Source organism: Cercospora kikuchii (assembly GCF_019650295.1).
Source record: "Cercospora kikuchii DNA, contig_00004, whole genome shotgun sequence".
Classification (NCBI taxonomy): domain Eukaryota; kingdom Fungi; phylum Ascomycota; class Dothideomycetes; order Mycosphaerellales; family Mycosphaerellaceae; genus Cercospora; species Cercospora kikuchii.
This window is the reverse complement of record NW_025408585.1, coordinates 2,951,672-2,967,952: the sequence shown is the minus strand read 5'-3', so window position 1 is coordinate 2,967,952 and position 16,281 is coordinate 2,951,672. Positions and strand designations below refer to the sequence as shown.

The 16,281-nt window shown below is 52.3% G+C and overlaps 8 protein-coding genes across 8 annotated transcripts; 2 read left to right on the top strand and 6 right to left on the bottom strand.

Annotated features, from left to right (window-relative positions):
- Positions 1–375: 375 nt before the first annotated feature.
- On the bottom strand, positions 376–754 carry CKM354_000739700 (uncharacterized protein; the record flags this gene model as incomplete). Its single annotated transcript, XM_044802745.1, has 2 exons — positions 376–524; positions 586–754. The coding sequence occupies 2 exons, from the start codon at positions 752–754 to the stop codon at positions 376–378; spliced, it is 318 nt and encodes a 105-aa protein (XP_044658680.1).
- Positions 755–1,519: 765 nt separating this feature from the next.
- Positions 1,520–3,211, bottom strand: CKM354_000739600 (uncharacterized protein; the record flags this gene model as incomplete). Its single annotated transcript, XM_044802744.1, has 1 exon — positions 1,520–3,211. One exon carries the CDS (start codon positions 3,209–3,211, stop codon positions 1,520–1,522), a length of 1,692 nt encoding a protein of 563 aa, XP_044658679.1.
- A 293-nt stretch (positions 3,212–3,504) lies between these two features.
- Positions 3,505–4,023, bottom strand: CKM354_000739500 (uncharacterized protein; the record flags this gene model as incomplete). The annotated part of the gene is made up of 3 exons (XM_044802743.1): positions 3,505–3,561; positions 3,634–3,865; positions 3,926–4,023. 3 exons carry the CDS (start codon positions 4,021–4,023, stop codon positions 3,505–3,507), a joined length of 387 nt encoding a protein of 128 aa, XP_044658678.1.
- Positions 4,024–5,044: 1,021 nt separating this feature from the next.
- Positions 5,045–7,692, top strand: CKM354_000739400 (uncharacterized protein; the record flags this gene model as incomplete). Its single annotated transcript, XM_044802742.1, has 3 exons — positions 5,045–5,275; positions 5,329–5,364; positions 5,536–7,692. The coding sequence occupies 3 exons, from the start codon at positions 5,045–5,047 to the stop codon at positions 7,690–7,692; spliced, it is 2,424 nt and encodes an 807-aa protein (XP_044658677.1).
- Positions 7,693–7,776: 84 nt separating this feature from the next.
- On the bottom strand, positions 7,777–8,112 carry CKM354_000739300 (uncharacterized protein; the record flags this gene model as incomplete). Its single annotated transcript, XM_044802741.1, has 1 exon — positions 7,777–8,112. The coding sequence occupies one exon, from the start codon at positions 8,110–8,112 to the stop codon at positions 7,777–7,779; it is 336 nt and encodes a 111-aa protein (XP_044658676.1).
- A 1,630-nt stretch (positions 8,113–9,742) lies between these two features.
- CKM354_000739200 (uncharacterized protein) lies at positions 9,743–10,510 on the bottom strand (the record flags this gene model as incomplete). The annotated part of the gene is made up of 1 exon (XM_044802740.1): positions 9,743–10,510. One exon carries the CDS (start codon positions 10,508–10,510, stop codon positions 9,743–9,745), a length of 768 nt encoding a protein of 255 aa, XP_044658675.1.
- A 659-nt stretch (positions 10,511–11,169) lies between these two features.
- Positions 11,170–12,072, top strand: CKM354_000739100 (uncharacterized protein; the record flags this gene model as incomplete). Its single annotated transcript, XM_044802739.1, has 1 exon — positions 11,170–12,072. One exon carries the CDS (start codon positions 11,170–11,172, stop codon positions 12,070–12,072), a length of 903 nt encoding a protein of 300 aa, XP_044658674.1.
- Positions 12,073–12,378: 306 nt separating this feature from the next.
- On the bottom strand, positions 12,379–13,821 carry CKM354_000739000 (TOR complex subunit LST8; the record flags this gene model as incomplete). Its single annotated transcript, XM_044802738.1, has 4 exons — positions 12,379–13,100; positions 13,151–13,395; positions 13,719–13,740; positions 13,800–13,821. 4 exons carry the CDS (start codon positions 13,819–13,821, stop codon positions 12,379–12,381), a joined length of 1,011 nt encoding a protein of 336 aa, XP_044658673.1.
- Between the last annotated feature and the right edge of the window lie 2,460 nt (positions 13,822–16,281).

Genomic DNA, 16,281 nt, shown 5'->3' with positions numbered 1-16,281 from the left:
AACTGCAATTACATGAAAGAATGGTTCACTTGGACGAAATGGGGTGTCTCATTGCCGCTCCAGCCCGCTCACACCGAGGAAGAACTGCAGTCAGGAAGACGTTCTCCCAAAACCAACATCAAATCATCATTCATAGCTTATCTGTCGTTATCCAAGGCAGCTGTTTCCCTTTCGCATGACCACAGCTCCATCCATTACTCCAAATGTATGCACCCGGTAAATGGGTATTGCCAGATTCTACAACGCGCCATGTCCACCATGATCCGTATCAGGCGTGTCTTGCCTTGCTCTCCGCAGTGCTTTGCTCTTCCGCAAAGGCCCTACTGATAGAGGTTGCTCGGCAATGTCCTTGCTCATCTCACACTGACTTGTGATCTAAGGGATTGGCTCGTATCCTCCAGCCTTGTGCTGCTGGCGGTTGCTGAAGATGAAGTAGATGATGGCACCGACGATGGGAAAGAAGAAGACGACGATTGCCCAGAGGAGCTTGTGCGAGACGGGACGGCTGGACTGAAAGAGCTCAACTGTGAAATTGTCAGTATTTAGTCGTGGCAAGCCGGATTGCAGAACGCAGTGGATACATACCCCAGATGATGATGTCGATCACCAACACGATGAAGCCGATGATGCCACCACCAGTGCCGTATTGCCATGCGTCAGTCTTGGTGGCATGGAGCAGCTCGCTGTTCTCAAGCGGTGCGGCGAAGGTGAGAGCAGCCAGGCAGAGCTGGAGGAAGGCGTTGAAGAATGCCATGCTGAGAGAAGCTGTCGGGTCGACCGTCTGTTTGCTGCGAGTACTGTCGGGATCGCTGTTGTGATCAGTGTGCTGGTGTGGTAGAAGAGAGTAGGAGGGAGCGTGCAAGGCAGCAGAATATCACGGTAGTGCAGTCAGGTGTGTTTAGCTCGAACTATGGCGCAAGCAAGGCAAGCGAGCTCTCTGGTTTGTCACTTGCTGCATTTGGGGCTGGTGATGCGGCGGGCGTGTCATCGGTCACACGACGCCCATCGACCATCGAGCTTGCCGCGCCGATGTGGCTCGTGCTCTGCGCTTGCCGTTTCCAGCCGCTCCGCAGAACTTGGCCTCTGCCATTCGAATGGTACAACTGACAAACTCGCGCCTACGCGTCTGGCAGTGTTCCACGGCGGGACACAAATCCCCTCCTATCGACCCGAGTGATCACAGCGGCGAGAGCAGTGGGCTATACGATGACCTATCCGCGATAAGAGCTTCCCAGCCGAAGATTGAACAGCATGATGCAAGTGAGCTCTGCACATCAGCTACCTCGCGGCGCTAGCAAGACGAATCGATGCGCGGATAGCTGTATGAGGGTGCTTGAAGTGTGGTACCCCAACTCAGTCCGTGATGAGAGCTTCGAGACGCCATCGTATCGATATCGAAACTCAGCCATGGCATCGAATCCAAATCCATAACATTACCGGATACAGACACGAGCTGGAGTGATGAAGGACGCATTTGCAAGATACCACATGTGAATGTCCCCCTTGCTGGGCCACAATTTTATTCCATCTCTGCCCACTGCTTCCATATTGCGAGATGAACGGGATTCGAAGGATTTATCATGCTGAGCCGCCCTTGGCCTTGAGCATGCCGGTGTATCGCCTCCGCGCCTGCAGACGGCGGACACCAAGATGCATCACCTTGGCTTCTTCTGGTGCCAATATCTCTTGTGCTGGTTACATCCATGTTACCCAAGTCCTGCTGCGCACTGGTCTGCATCTGTGCAGAGACTTCGGGGTTGTCTATACACAATTTCCAGACTTGAGCTCGCCGCTGACAATACGAGATGAATGCGGACAAGTCTCTTCCCCGGCATGCTAGGACATAGCGACTACGCATGTTGTCGGTATACATATCGCAGTAAGCCTCGGTCTGTGTGTCATCCTGGATAGTGAAGGACGCAGCAAAGTAGCTGCCACGTCCAATCTCTTCGTAACATGATTCGCAGAAGTAGAACTCGTCCATTCCGTACCACCTTCGGCTCTTCACAGGCGAGGAACCTGGGCACGGCGGTAGCAAAGAGACGCGCTTCACGTATCGCGCGAAACCATTGGTATCTCCAACGAAATTCATCCTCCGCCATTGTAGGAGGTACTGCCGAGATCGCGAGGCTACTGCACTGAAGTCACAAATCCTCTCGGTGCCAATCGGGTACCGCTTCCTTCGCAAGACGTGTCCATATTCTGTGGCCGTGAAGAGCCCGGAGTAGCAAGCAACACAAACGTCGAACTCCTGTACCTCGACGCTGGAGTCGTCCGGATCTGGTAACACGTACCACTCTACATCAGCATTCGCTCCTGTTGAGCACACCGGTTCTGCTATCATCTCGCTGACATGTTCATGCCACAGGTCGTACCTCTTCGCCAGCAGTGCGTCGCTGCAAGCCCTGAACGCTGGGCGTGTCAAAGTACACGTGCATTCCGTCTCTGCTTCGAGGGGCAAGGAGTTCACTTCCTCGAACTTCCCAGCAACAGCCAGGCCACCAGCGTAGTTTAGGAAGCACGTCTCGCACACCATCATCTTCGCAAGCCGCTGCGGTCGAGCCGGCCTGAACCATCTGCTCGATCCTCTCATCACTACTGGTCCACTACAAGCAGGCGCCGCAAGGCTTCTTCGACAAGCGCCTACGAAGTCCTGCCATGCAGTCCTCGCCGCATATTGCAATAGACTTCTCCTGATGAATGGAACGGCCAGGTCGCAATTCCACATATCATCAACGCCATGTTCAGTTCGATCGCGCAAATAGAATCGTTCCGCCCACGACGTAGCAACAACCCAATCTTCAAAACAAGCCTCACATACCACGAATCCCTCCACTTCCCTCAAACCCCACCATTTCAAACCCTTCCTGCCTCGCACTCCAGTTTCCCCTTCACACATCGGGATCTCAGATCGTTTTCTCGCAGACGCTAGAAGCACATCTGCATTTCCAGTTCTCAGTGTCTTCTGCAGAAGCTGTTTCGCTCGCGCGGTATTGAAATCGCAATATGATGTCGTTCCTGGAAGTGGATCATCGTGGAACCGCTCGCATAGAGTGATGAGCAATGGCGAGGATGCTATGTATTCTGTGTAGCATTTGGAGCAAATCCAGAAGTTTGGAACATTGGTGAAGCGGTGCCAGTGGGTGGGGAAGTCTATGCCGTTTGGGGGTGAGGGGCAGTGGAGGAGAGCAGAGGATGGGAAGATGGACATTGTCGACGTTGCTCGTGATGTTTGTGTAGAGAGATCTTGATTTATTGGGCTTGACTGGGCGAGTGGGGTCAATGGTAGAGCTAGCTCGATGAGCTATAGCGTTTTGAATCGTTCATCGAGATACAGCAACTTTGAACAAGATTATTGGTATGGCAAGGCGCGCGATGTTGATCTATGAAACTCCGGGATTCTTGACGTATGGTGAGTCTCTATTTACGTACTTCTGTTTCGTGTTCCAGGTCATCATCATAATCCCCACTCTCATTCAATCCATCAACCCCCCACTGTTCCCATCACAACTTTGCCAATACTCCCGCCCTTCGACTCTCATTCGCAAGTCTCTGTGCCACCTTAAAAAAACCAGATCCATTAACATCATACTCACATACACAATTATAGCGACAGCCCAGCAATGAACTTACAAAAAACGTCTTCCCTCCCTCCTCAGTCTCAAATGTAACAGTCGATCCTTTGGGGATATAGATCACATCTCCAGGCCTTCCAACAAATCGTTGACCAGATTGGTCTGAAACGATAAAAGTTCCAGAGAGGACGTATTTGTATTCGGAGAAGCCAAAGGTCGTGGTAGCTTTACAACCCTTCTCGAGCGTGAAGAAACCGGATGTTATTGGGGCTTGGGGGTCTTGTTCGACGCTGCATGCAGGATATTAGGACTGTGAGATATGAGGCCGTAGAAGTGCGGCAAATGGGTACCTGGAATGAGTGTCCCCGATTTGGATATCTTTGTGTTCGTTGTATTGGTGGAGCTTGGCGTAGTCGCCTGCCGCGAAGTGTTTGAGTGTTGATGCCATTGTGAATTTGGCTGATGATGAAGTTGTAAATTGAGAGAGTAACGAGAGAAGGGATAGTCGTTGATTGCTTATCTAGCCATTCTGGACAATGCCTTTTGCGTGCTTGCAAGGGTTTCTAGAAGTTCATAAAGTCCCGGTGTGTAGTCTTTCCTAATTTGGCACTTTAATCCTTTCAAGTTGAGGACGTGTATGGAAGCACTTTATGTGGTCGCGTAGAGGTACTGCTTGAGTCCTCTACAATGATGTCTTCGGCTGTCGTGGAATAAGAGTTGTTTGGACTATGCAATGTTTTCACTCCGACTTCTACAGAGAACGAATTGTTCATGTCAGCCGCAAAGCAGCATCTCGCAATCGCAAAGCTGAGAAAACGAGAAGAACATTACGAATCCATCTGCTAAATTCCGGTACTTGGGAGCTTGCTGCTGAATAAGTGCTGCAATGTTCGACCACTGACAAAAGACTGGTACTACAGAGGCTCGCATCTCGCGGGATGCCCGGGTGAGGTTGCATTTCTGCCTTCGGTCGCCTCTTGCCATGCGCACGAAGCCTTTTACGCATCGGGGGCAACGGCAGCGCTCGTGTCGAAGCAGCCAGCAGGCATCGAGCAGACACGATCGGCTTGCAGATTGGGGAAGTTCTTGATGATCGACCGCAAATGAAGATGTCTCGAAAAGAACAAGCATTGGGTTGACCCGCCAAGCACCGTCCTCGGCTCGCGGCATTTCGCTCCGTTCTGTCCAAGCTCCTCTCCTCTTTCTCCCTCTCCGAACTTTCAACATCCATCTGGGGTTCACGTTACATCACCACCGACCATCATGGACGCACTTCAGCCGCCGGCCGGCAGATCAGCGGTCATTGCTCTTCTCACCATGCGCGCTTGGTGCCGTTCCACAGCATCCGTCCGTATTGAGGGCGGGGAACCCCGGTAGTGGTCAGGTACATGAAGCCTTTGATGGCCAAGTCTCTGACCCGCGAGATGCCTATAGTTCTTCCCTTCGGCTTTCTCGTGGTTGCTACCTAGATGGGTTTCCGACACGCCAAACTTGCTGCTCTTGCGAGCTCATTGTTTGCCGCCCACGGTCAAGCACAAGTTGACATCTTGTCTTTCGTCGATCCTCTCATAGGAACGACTAATGGCGGCCATGTCTTTCCTGGCGCAACGCTGCCGTTTGGCATGGCAAAAGCTGGGGCTGATGTGAATGTCGAGAATCAAGGCGGGTTCAGCACTGGAGATGTGACTGGGAACATCACGGTACGCATGTTCCAGCTGTCTACAATGCTTCGAGCGCTGACTATTGAGCGTAGGGATTCTCACACATGCACGATTCGGGCACAGGAGGAGTAAGTTTATCTTCTTTCAGCATCTTGCGCATTCAGATGATGATAAAACACTTCTTGGAGACCAATTGAAATTTCATGAAACTTACAAGCTGTATCAACATTTCTGATGAATATCATACATGCCCACTACTATGTTCTGCTAGTGTGTGAGTATCGGCTAACAGATCACAGAGTCCATCATTAGGGAATTTTCCACTTTTCCCACAGGCCGGCTGTCCCGACGATGATATCAATCAATGCGTCTTCCCATACGACTTGCGCTCAGTGCCTCGCATCAATGATTCCGTGGAAGCTCATCCGGGATACTTTGCTGTTTCTATGCAGACCAATATCCATACTGAAATGACGGCGACGAACCACACAGCTCTGTATCGCTTCAACTTCCCAGAGCAGCCAGTGGAGAGGAATGCCACACTCAGCCCGCTTATACTAGTAGACTTGATTGATCTGCCGCGGTCGAGGATCAATGGATCAATTTCTGTCGATCCGAGCTCTGGTCGTATATCCGGAAGTGGCGTTTTCTCCCCTAGTTTTGGAATTGGCAACTACGAGCTGCACTTCTGTGCCGATTTCTCCGGTGCCGACATTCGAGAGACTGGAGTGTTCATGAATAATCGTGCTGGAACCGAGCCCAAGAACCTCAGCGTTGTGATTGACGGGGTGAACAACTCCCCAGACCTTCTGCCTGCTGGCGCTTGGACGAGATTCGAGGCGCCCAAGGAGAATCGTCACATCTTGGCAAGAGTAGGCGTCAGCTTCATCTCTATTGATCAAGCTTGCCACAGCGCCGAGACCGAGATCCCAAACTTCGACTTCAATGCCACCTATGCAGCAGCCCAAGAAGCTTGGCGAGATACGCTTGGAGTCGTTGAAGTGAAGCCCGGTGGAGTTAACGAAAGCTTGCAGACTGTGCTCTGGTCTGGGCTATATCGTGCATCCATTTCGCCCCAGGATTACACCAATGAGAATCCGTTGTGGAACAGTACCGAGCCTTATTACGACTCGTACTACTGCATTTGGGACTCTTTCCGCAGCATTCACACTCTGATCACCGTTCTGGATCCGTACAGCCAGATTCAGATGATTCGCAGTCTCATCGATATCTACCGGCAGGAAGGATGGCTTCCAGATTGCCGAATGTCGCTGTGCAAGGGCTTCACTCAAGGAGGGTCCAATGCCGATGTTGTTATTGCAGAATCATATCTGAAATTGAGACAGTTGGCTGCGGACCATGGTGTTGACTGGAACACTGCCTACGAAGCTGTCGTCAAAGACGCCGAAGAAGAACCTCAGAATTGGGCGGTGGAGGGCCGAGGCGGTCTGTTGAGTTGGAAGACTCTGAACTACATTCCGACCGACGATTATGATCCGTATGGCGTGGGACCCTTCACGCGCAGCATCAGCAGAACTGTCGAATATGCCTATGACGACTACTGCATTGCAGAGATGGCTCGCGGAATGGGCAATACTGCAGACTACGAGAAGTACCTGGCCTCGTCAGAATACTGGAGAAACATGTGGAAGGCCGATCAAAACAGCAGCATCAACGGCACTGATACTGGCTTCGAGGGATTTTTGATGCCGAAGTTTCTCAATGGCACTTGGGGCTATCAGGACCCGATCTTTTGCTCCCTCATCCTGAACTTTACCAGCTGCTATCTCAACCCAGATGGACACGAGACATACGAGGGGAGCTCCTGGCTTTATTCTTTCTTCGTGCCGCACGATCAAGCTTCCTTGATTGCGACCATGGGTGGCGCCCAGACTTTTGTGGACCGTCTTGACTACCTTCATGAGTTCCCTGGTCTGCTGTATATCGGTGATGAGCAGGGCTTCCTACCTGTTTATCAGTACCACTACGCAGGACGGCCTGGCAAGAGCGCCGAGAGAGCACATTTCTACATCCCCTCACAATTCAACGACACAATCAATGGTATTCCTGGAAACGATGATAGCGGAGCCATGGGGTCTTTCGTGGCACTGTCTATGATGGGCATGTTCCCGAATCCCGGACAAGATGTCTACTTCATAACGCCGCCGTTCTTTGAGGAGGTCAGCGTTACCAACAAGCTTACCGGGAAGAAGGCCACAATTCGGAACATCAACTTCGATGCGGAATACCAGAACATCTACATTCAGAGTGCTACCTTGAATGGTGAGCCGTATACGAAGAATTGGTACTCACACTCGTTCTTCTTGGAGGGCGGCGTGCTGGAACTCACCCTCGGACGAAACGAAAGCACTTGGGGCACGAGACCGGAAGATCTGCCACCCAGCGTGTCGACTTCAGCAGGTCATGAACGCAACGAGTTCAATTATTTCATGTAACCCAAAATACAGAACTGATTGATCGTGAAACCTGCCAAAATCATACATCATTTCTGTCACTCATCATTCGTTTCTTCATATCATCTATCGCACCACCCCGTCACTTGCTCTCTTACTCTCCTTCTCTGCCTTCTTCTTCCTCAACTTCTGAAAGAAGCCATTCGGACCTGTTAGACCTGTCAAATTTCCGCCAGAACTCTTCCCTTCGTTGTCTCCCATTAATTTGTCTGCGGCGCCGGGTTCGCCGCTCTTCAACGCAGCCATGACTTCTGCAGCTTTAACGCGGGCTGCAGCAGCTTGATCAGATGGCATAGCTTGCGCGTCGAGTGTATTGGTATTGGGCGCGAAAGCGAAACCGGAGTCGTTCCAACTTGAGCCTCCGGAGGCCATGGTGCCTGGTGGATCTTTGCGGTCGGTCATAATTGCGAGTTTTGAGTGTGGGATCGAGTTCTGGGTTCCTAAGTGTCTTGAGAGTACTGAAAACCTGTTGCTTGATCTTCTCAAAGGCTTGTAGATCCAGTCGAAGTCTTTTGTATACTTCTTCTTGAGGCCGCTCGTTCACGTGCTTTGTTCGCTTAGTTGGTGGCTTGAAGGTAGTCGTGCTGACTACGCAGCATTCGCTTCGGTTCAAGTCTCGATGATGAAATGTTGTGTTTTTGAGATATTTCGCTCTAGAGATATGTCAACAGCATCGTCTCTAAAGTATCACTATATAGCATTCCTAGACTGTTGCTTTTCGTGCTATTTTGAGCCCATTGTCAATTTTTCCACGAGGGCACAGCGCGATCGGCAGGGTGTCACACGCGGCTTGGTGGTTCAAGGCTGTGCAGACGTCATGCCGGCTACCACATGGACTGTTCACGCGGCCTCTCGTGTTGTTTTGTGGCATCCTTCAGGATTGTCCATTGGCAGCAAACGTGGTCGATGAGCGTCTGGACCGAGCAGGGCGAAGCTGAGGCAGGGGCCGCACAGCCAAGACTGTTTTGGTTGACGGGACCCGAGCTCCTGGTACAGTCGTGGACTTCACTGCTGCATAGACAACAACTGAAATGAGAGCGCGTTGAAGAAAGAGCTGGGAACAAGAGATGAAATGGATGGTCTAGAGATGAAGATGCTTGCAGGTGAAGAGCTGAGGAGCAGAATGCGATATGACTGAGTGAGACTCAGAATGAGCCTCTTCAGTGGAGCACGCGTCGCTGTACAGGCGAGAACACCAGCGGTCTTCTCGATACGCCATGCAGTGTAGACTCGAGGCAACGCACATAGAGGGAATGCGTCCGCGTTCCAGTTCCTAGGCGCCTCACCACCCGCCATGACCACCGTAAATGGCCGGACGCCAGCCCACCAGTCGAGCGATGACCATTAGAGAAGCGTATGATGCGCTACACACCCAATGTCCATGTAACAAGCGGAAGAAGGAGCATACTGCAGAGCATCGCGAGACTTTAAGTCTGCGCACACCGAGGCAGGTGCTGTCGAGCGCAATTCACCTCGATTCATCCTTCACCATCGTACATCTCATATCCACCTACTACGACGTGCATGGAAGAGCTCTTTACCATTCTCGAAGGCTACAGCCTGAAGTCCGCGTTTGGCAGTAGTTCCAGTGCGAGAAGAAAAAAAACCTCGACTGCAACCCAACCGGCCACCGGTTCGAACCGCTGACCTGCGCGAAGTTCGCGTCAAAACAGCAAAACGACAAGTCGACGATCCTGTTTATGGGGATCTGCCGGAACTAAAGTCGACGATGAGTCGCCAACTTGTCTGAATAAGCAGTAACACTGCCTTCATACAATTGCTGACAATGCCAGGCTGTGAATCGGGAATCATTCGTTACATTGGCATATTCTGAACTTAGCATGACGAAATTCTACCATCGTGTTTCCAAGCTCTGCAAGATCTGTGTCTCTCTAGAAATTGCAGCTGGAAATGTCATCATTCCAACGCATCTTGCTCTGGATCGCAGGCCGTCTACGTGACAGCACATTTCACCTCAGATCTCATCCTCAGCCACCACCGGTCTTCTCAACCTGGACTGCGTCTTGAAATCTCAGCACGGGTCCAGCTCGCCATCGAAGAAAGCGTCCAAGCTCGCCAACTTCGCTTCCATTGAAGGAAATCCTGTCTGCTCCCAACCCTTCTCCTCCTTCGTCACCGACACAACAGCACTCACCGTATCGCGTCGAGTTCGAATGCGCGGACTCGGTCTTGGCAATCGTGAGGTACGCGGCTTCATGAGCAGCCCATTACTCAAGCCCTCCTTGGTCTGCTCCAATTTGAGCACTTTGCAAACCTCTATCTCCTCCTCAGCAATGGTCGGCAACTTTGAGAAAGACCCCGAAGCGACGCAGGAGTCTTTTCTGGAATGGGCGCCACGGCTTGCACGGTCTGCTCGATCGTTGACTTGTTTGGGGGCCACTGCATCGTCCTTTTGCCTGTCGCTGGCGCTAATCGCTTCGACGAAATCTTGCTCAGCCAGAATCGTCAAATTCCGAACTCTTTGCGATCGCTCCTTCGCCGATAAAGTGTAGTCTCGCATGATGGCGCGCATCTTTTCAATCCTGCTCTCCAAGTTCTGCGGACTGGCAACGACGGTGGATATGCTCGGGAGCCTGTGCTGTGCAAGAGCGATCACTGGAAATCGCTGCATTCTCCTCATGACTGGTCGTTCCATCGTGGGTGGCTCGGGCACTCTGAAGAAGTCGGCTTCTAGGGTATCTGGGTCGGATTTGATATTGGCCAGGTCTACCTCCATCGCAAGGAACGCTCCTTTGTCGGAGAATCGACCTCTGGCATGTGGCCGCAATGAGTTCTTCATGTCGTGGTCGCCTGACCTGGCCATACTTGACTTCACTTGAGTGAAAGCTCCAGCCTGTCGCTAGGTGGTGTTCAGTACTGTCGTTCTCTGCTGCGGAGGTGAGACCATAGACGTCCCCATCGCATTGATCAGCCTTGCGATGAGCACACCAAGTCCATACCGTTCGCACACCAGAGGGAGAAAGCGCAGAGCAACATGGTCAAGAAAAGGTGCTGTCGCAAGAGTGGATGAAGATCAGATGCTCGTTGCTTGCAGCTGATCAGATATGCTTGTGTGTGAATACGCTCGTTCTCAGCTGCTCGAATCCGCGACAGCTCATTCGGAGTCGAGTATTGCGACCAGTCTTCTACTGTTACGTGCATGCATGTGCGCGTAACAGTTTTCAATCCAGTGGCCTCGTCCCACGCAGAGCCCATAAGAAAAGCTGTCCTCTGTCCTTAGGGCAGAAGTGGGTCGAGCAACTCCGGCGCAAGCTTCGAGCCAAAGATAAAAAATATAGGTGCTACCCTCATAAGCTACAGCCCCTCAAGATTCTCTGGCCTCATTCACCTTGCTTAGCCACCAGACTTCCGGACAAGAAAGATTCTCAGGACACCGATTAAGAAGAGAGCATCTCACAAGTTACCAACTCCACACAAGCACCGAATAGAACAGCCATCATGCATTTCACGAAATTCCTTCTCCACTTTCTGAGCTTCATCCAAGCCATCAAAGCGACTCCTACACCTGTTGGCGACTACACCGACACTTTCGAGTCCGGCGTTCAAGAAGGCCATCACCTCCTTCGCCGCAACCCATGGCCAGACGCACTATACCCACGCGTCCGTGTAGTCCGCCACACCGGCTGTCGCCACAACATGACAAATTACGCCCACCTCCAAACCCGAGACATCCAAATCGACCGCTGCATAACCTTCGACGCAGAACTGAGAGATGCCCACAACGGCCGCGACAGATGGCTCGACGAGCTCAAAGACAAACCCCTTGTCACAAAAGAAGACGTCGAACGCGCCAACCACCCCGAAGATTACATTTTCTCCGGCCTATACTGGCAATTCCCCAGCGCCAACAAAAAACATCTCCTCATGCCCATGGAACGCTGCAACGTTACAGTCTTCTCCGAACCAAAATGTAAACTCAACTCCCGAATCGTCAAAATGACCAACGAAGCCTCCGACGTCTGCGTTCCCGCTATTGGCGGCAAATCCATCTTCGTGGACTGCTACTCATCAGACGAATTGAAAAGTCTCAATAAAGCTGGACTAGGCGCGACGGAGCAGTGGAAGAATACTGCGATTGTCAGGTACGGACCAGCGAATGCGACTGGTTATCAACAACAACTTTTGTTGCCGCCGATTGACAAGAATGTCAATAAGACTTTTGATTCGCAAAGCGAGGAGTGGCAGAGGACGTGTCAGGGGAGGAAGAACACGCATAAGGCGATTTTCAAGGAGCGTATCCTGAGGTGTGGCAGGAAAACTTTTGTTAATGGGGACGCTTGTGATTGGCAGAGTTTCGGTCATCAGTGGCTTGGGGACTTCGGTTTTGCTGAGAAGTGCTAGAGACAAGATGGCGCGTGGCAAGAGGATAGGAAATTGAAGAGAGAGCAACAGCTCACGCTTTGGGTCTTCTGATAGTCGTAGCAACGTCCATATTGGTGAAATACAGTTGGAAATCAAACCACATATCCCATTCCACGACTGACAACGATGCGGATGCGCACTTATGTCAGAAATAATTCGTACTGACCACTTTGTGTTCGCGATGCAGTGACATTGCCAGTGCCTTGTCCCCTGAGCAAATTGTAGTCAACGCCGTGGCGCCTGCTGCTCCCTCCATACAACTCTGTCCGCATCCATCAATACCGATCACCTCGTCTCAGAATAGTCGTTCAGTGCGACGCAGACAGCGCCACGATGGTGCCCGTTATACTGTCGAATGATGTTCTTACTCGCCAGCTCCCACAACCTCGCGTAGTGATCACTGCAAGCGGTGACGAGATATGCAGAATCTGCCGAGAAAGCGCAGTCCCACACCCAGCGCTGGTGGCCGTCAAGTTCATTCTCGAGTGGGAACGCTCCAGTATTGTCTTCACCAGAAGCAGGAATGACAGCACCATCTTCGTCTGTCGTCTCTTCTGGCGATGCGGCCTTCTCCAGATCAACAGTCCAGATCCTCGCGGTGTGGTCGGCAGAGCAAGTGGCGAGCTTGCGAACGTCCGGCGACAGCAGGACTCTTGTGATATATGTGCCATGTGCTTTGAATTTCGTGATCGGGATGAGGGTAGTCATGTCCTTGACAGTGACAAGTCGCCATACAAACACAGCGCCATTTGTGCTTGAGCTGACAGCAGCGCAAAGAAGTGAAGCGTCGGTGGCCACAGTGACTGAAGCGATACTTTTGTCTTCCTCTGGCACTAGCTGATGGCTGCACTTGTTCTCTGATAGATCCCAGATCCGGAGGTTACCTCCACGGTCACAGGAGATGAGCTCGCCTTGATTCGGGTGAATAACGACGTCGTTCACGGGGACGCCATGTGAGTAGTTGCGCTGGATGTGGCCACTGCGAGTATCCCAAATCTTCACAGTGCCTATCACATGTCATTAGAGACAGCTGATAGCATGTGAGTCGGTCACTTACCGTCTTCTGAGGATGTTACCATCCATTTGCCCTCACAGTGGAACGCAACCCCGGTGATGTTGCCCGTGTGGCCCTCAAATGTGAGTACTGCGGCGGGATTTGTGGACTTGATGTCGTAGAGCTTGACAGTATGGTGTCCTGCAGCGGCGAGGAAGCGTTTGTCTGGAGATATGCACAGCCGATTGACTTGAGAGTCAGGGTGCGGAATGGTCCGCGAGCAGATGCCACTGAGGGCTTCCCAGAAGCTGCATTCAGGTGTTAGCAAGTTCCGCACGGATCAATACTTTGACTGCCGCGCTCGTGAGCCTCTGCATGTAGATTGTCCTTAACTGGGGCGTATGGGAGGGCGAGGCCAAAACTTCAAAACTTGAGGAAGTAGAATCGGTGGCATTTAGTTCGCGAAATATTCGTCTTCGCGCAGGGTACTTAATGTGAGTCTCGGTTCGAATTTGCACGACCTTCTGCCCTCGAGATAGCGATCCAGCACACAACGAGTGTTCTTGCATGTTGGCCCGGACTGGACAGAATTTGCGATGCGTCTCGAGATGAGGACAATGCGACTGCTTACCGGATGGTGTGATCGTACCCAGCTGGCAGCCCGATCAGCCAACAAGTCAAAGCAGATACTCGCACGACATCGCCGACCTACCGGTACAGAGGATGACAGACATCTCGATGCGACCCCAGTCTCGATGACTGGGCTGGCTTACACTTTATGGAAGGCCAATCGCCGCCACCAGTCGCAATGTGGGCGGCGGATTCAATCCGTGGGCGACAAGGCTTCTGCGTCGGTGTGCTTGCGGCGCGCGTCGATTCCAAGAGGCCCAAAGTACTCGTTGCAATGCTCAATCAAGTGTTGTCGAAGGCGATGAGATGTGTTGTCTGCAGAGACGATGCACATCTGCGGGATGTGAGGGCCGAACCAGGATTTGGAGAGCGCGACTTGCTGCATTGCCAAGGCGCTAGTGAAGCTTAACGCGACTCCCACCTTTTGCACAACTTCGAAAAATGATGGGAAAGAACGACGAGGTCGACGCCGAGATATGGCAAGGCCAAACGAGGCAACACGTGAGAAGATTCGGTGTGCCAAACTTTCCGGACTGGAGAGAGAGCAATGAAAGATGAGATCCGGCACTCCAGAAATGAGAAATCTGCAGAAAGGAGGCCGTCCTGAAAAATCCAAAAATGAACGAATCACCCGAGGCCGAAAGACTGGAGGGCTGCGAGCTTTAGAGCTTACCTACCGGATGCTACCATCTTGGAGCATTTCGTCCCTTCATGAGCTGGCGGCTGGCAGATTCGCCGAGAGAAATCTCATCTTGTCTCGCCGTTGGCGGCTCATGATGCAACGAAGAGTAGGTGTCCTTCGAGTTGAGCTGGATCAAAAGTTCAGCCATCTGACACATGCTTGTTGTCGATGACAACGATGTATACTTGCAGCAGCTGTATTGCTGGTGTTGGCTGCTAAAGGAAGCTGGGACGGTCGAGATGTGCTGTCGTGGCCCTCTCTTTTCGCGCGGCCTTGATCGCAGTTCTGCAAAAGGCGTCATGGTATTGAGCTCCCACCATCAGCGTCGATTATATGCTCGCCTGATCTTCGTATGGACTACTCAGGACTTTTGCCAGCCGAACACACGCGACCTCTGGTGGTAACGGAAGAGCTATGTTGCCAGGACTCGGTCTCAAGCTGCTTCTGGGCTTGGCAGGATGCAATGATTGGCATTGATGATCGCAATAATTCACAGCACTGAAGCTTCATTGACGACATGTGTGACGAGCCCGATTATCAGAATATGCTCAGCATATGCTGCATTCTTCGACGACTTTGCCGGCTCTGATATGTCTTCCATGTCTTTCGTGTCTGTGGATTAGTGCGTAGATTGCTGAGATGCTGAGCAAATACGGCTTTGCAACATCGCTATACTTATGTTGAGGAAATTGGATGTGATCTCCTCGAACCCGCAGCGGCTCGGTGTCCAGTCCAGAGAACTTCAACTACTGCTCACGCGCCGGTATCAAGGCTATCCTCTGCGGCCACAGCCTGTGCCCCAAAAGCCCGCTCGTATCCCATCTTCAAAGCTACTGGCGACAGGTTGTTGCAGGAAACCACGTCCACTGCTCCTTGCGACGGACCGCATTCCATGTAGCCACCCGTCGACCGCGGAACGGGTTTCACGCCTTCGCCGTGGCACGAGGTAGGAGAAGTGTATGGTCCGCGACAGTGTTCGCGCGATGTAGCTTCTCCTTCTACACGTGTCTCAGTGCTCGTGAGCGGCCTGCTGCGCGCGCGCATGCGAATACCGGTCTCCGAGTATGTGTCCTCGCTAGCCAAGATCACGAGAGCAGTGGGCTGAACCCAATCGTTGGCAGCTGTGGGTGCCTGCTTGCAGCGGGCTGCATCTCCGCAGTGATGCTGGTGGCTGTCGTCGTGTTGGGCGCGCTGCTGTTGCGCGAAGGCTGCATCGAGCGCGTTGGAAGCACATGGCTTGACGGAGCCCCAAAGCAGGGGAATTTTGATGAGGTTCGTTCCAGCGCTAGCTGCGCAAGCGCCGCCGTTGATGAGTGTTGTCCAGCTGCGAAGTCCTGTCAAACACGTGTCTAGTGTGGAACCGCGGGCAATCTGGAGCAGAAGGAGATACGAGTGCAAGTGCATGGCGAGCCTATCGTGCATCTACAAGCCACCCCCACGGTGTTTCTGTGATCTTCATGGAAAAGCGGTTCTTCTCCAACCCATGGAGCCTACTGTAAAGCACTTGCAGTGCGGCACATGCTGACTTGCTCTTCGGCTATCAATTTTGAGTGGATGGGAAAGAACGAGCTGCTCGGATACCGCTCCTCGCCCGGACCTCGACTGCAATCACCCAAAAGCAGCTACTTGGCTGGTAGTTATGGTTCGAACATGGGCCATCTCTACCGCAGATGCCCGTGCTGCTCCTGCGTGGAGATCTTGGGACGCTCGACCAAGCGATCGGTTCGTGTGCTCGAGCTTCGGCACACGCTCAGCTCCGAACAGCTACAGCGCAACGTTCATGCGTCGTACGGCTTCCGGAGAAACGGGAGGATGATCGCGTGGCTCTGCTCTACATCACGGTATCCTCAGATGCACAGCTTTCTCAAGGTCGTGTTGCATG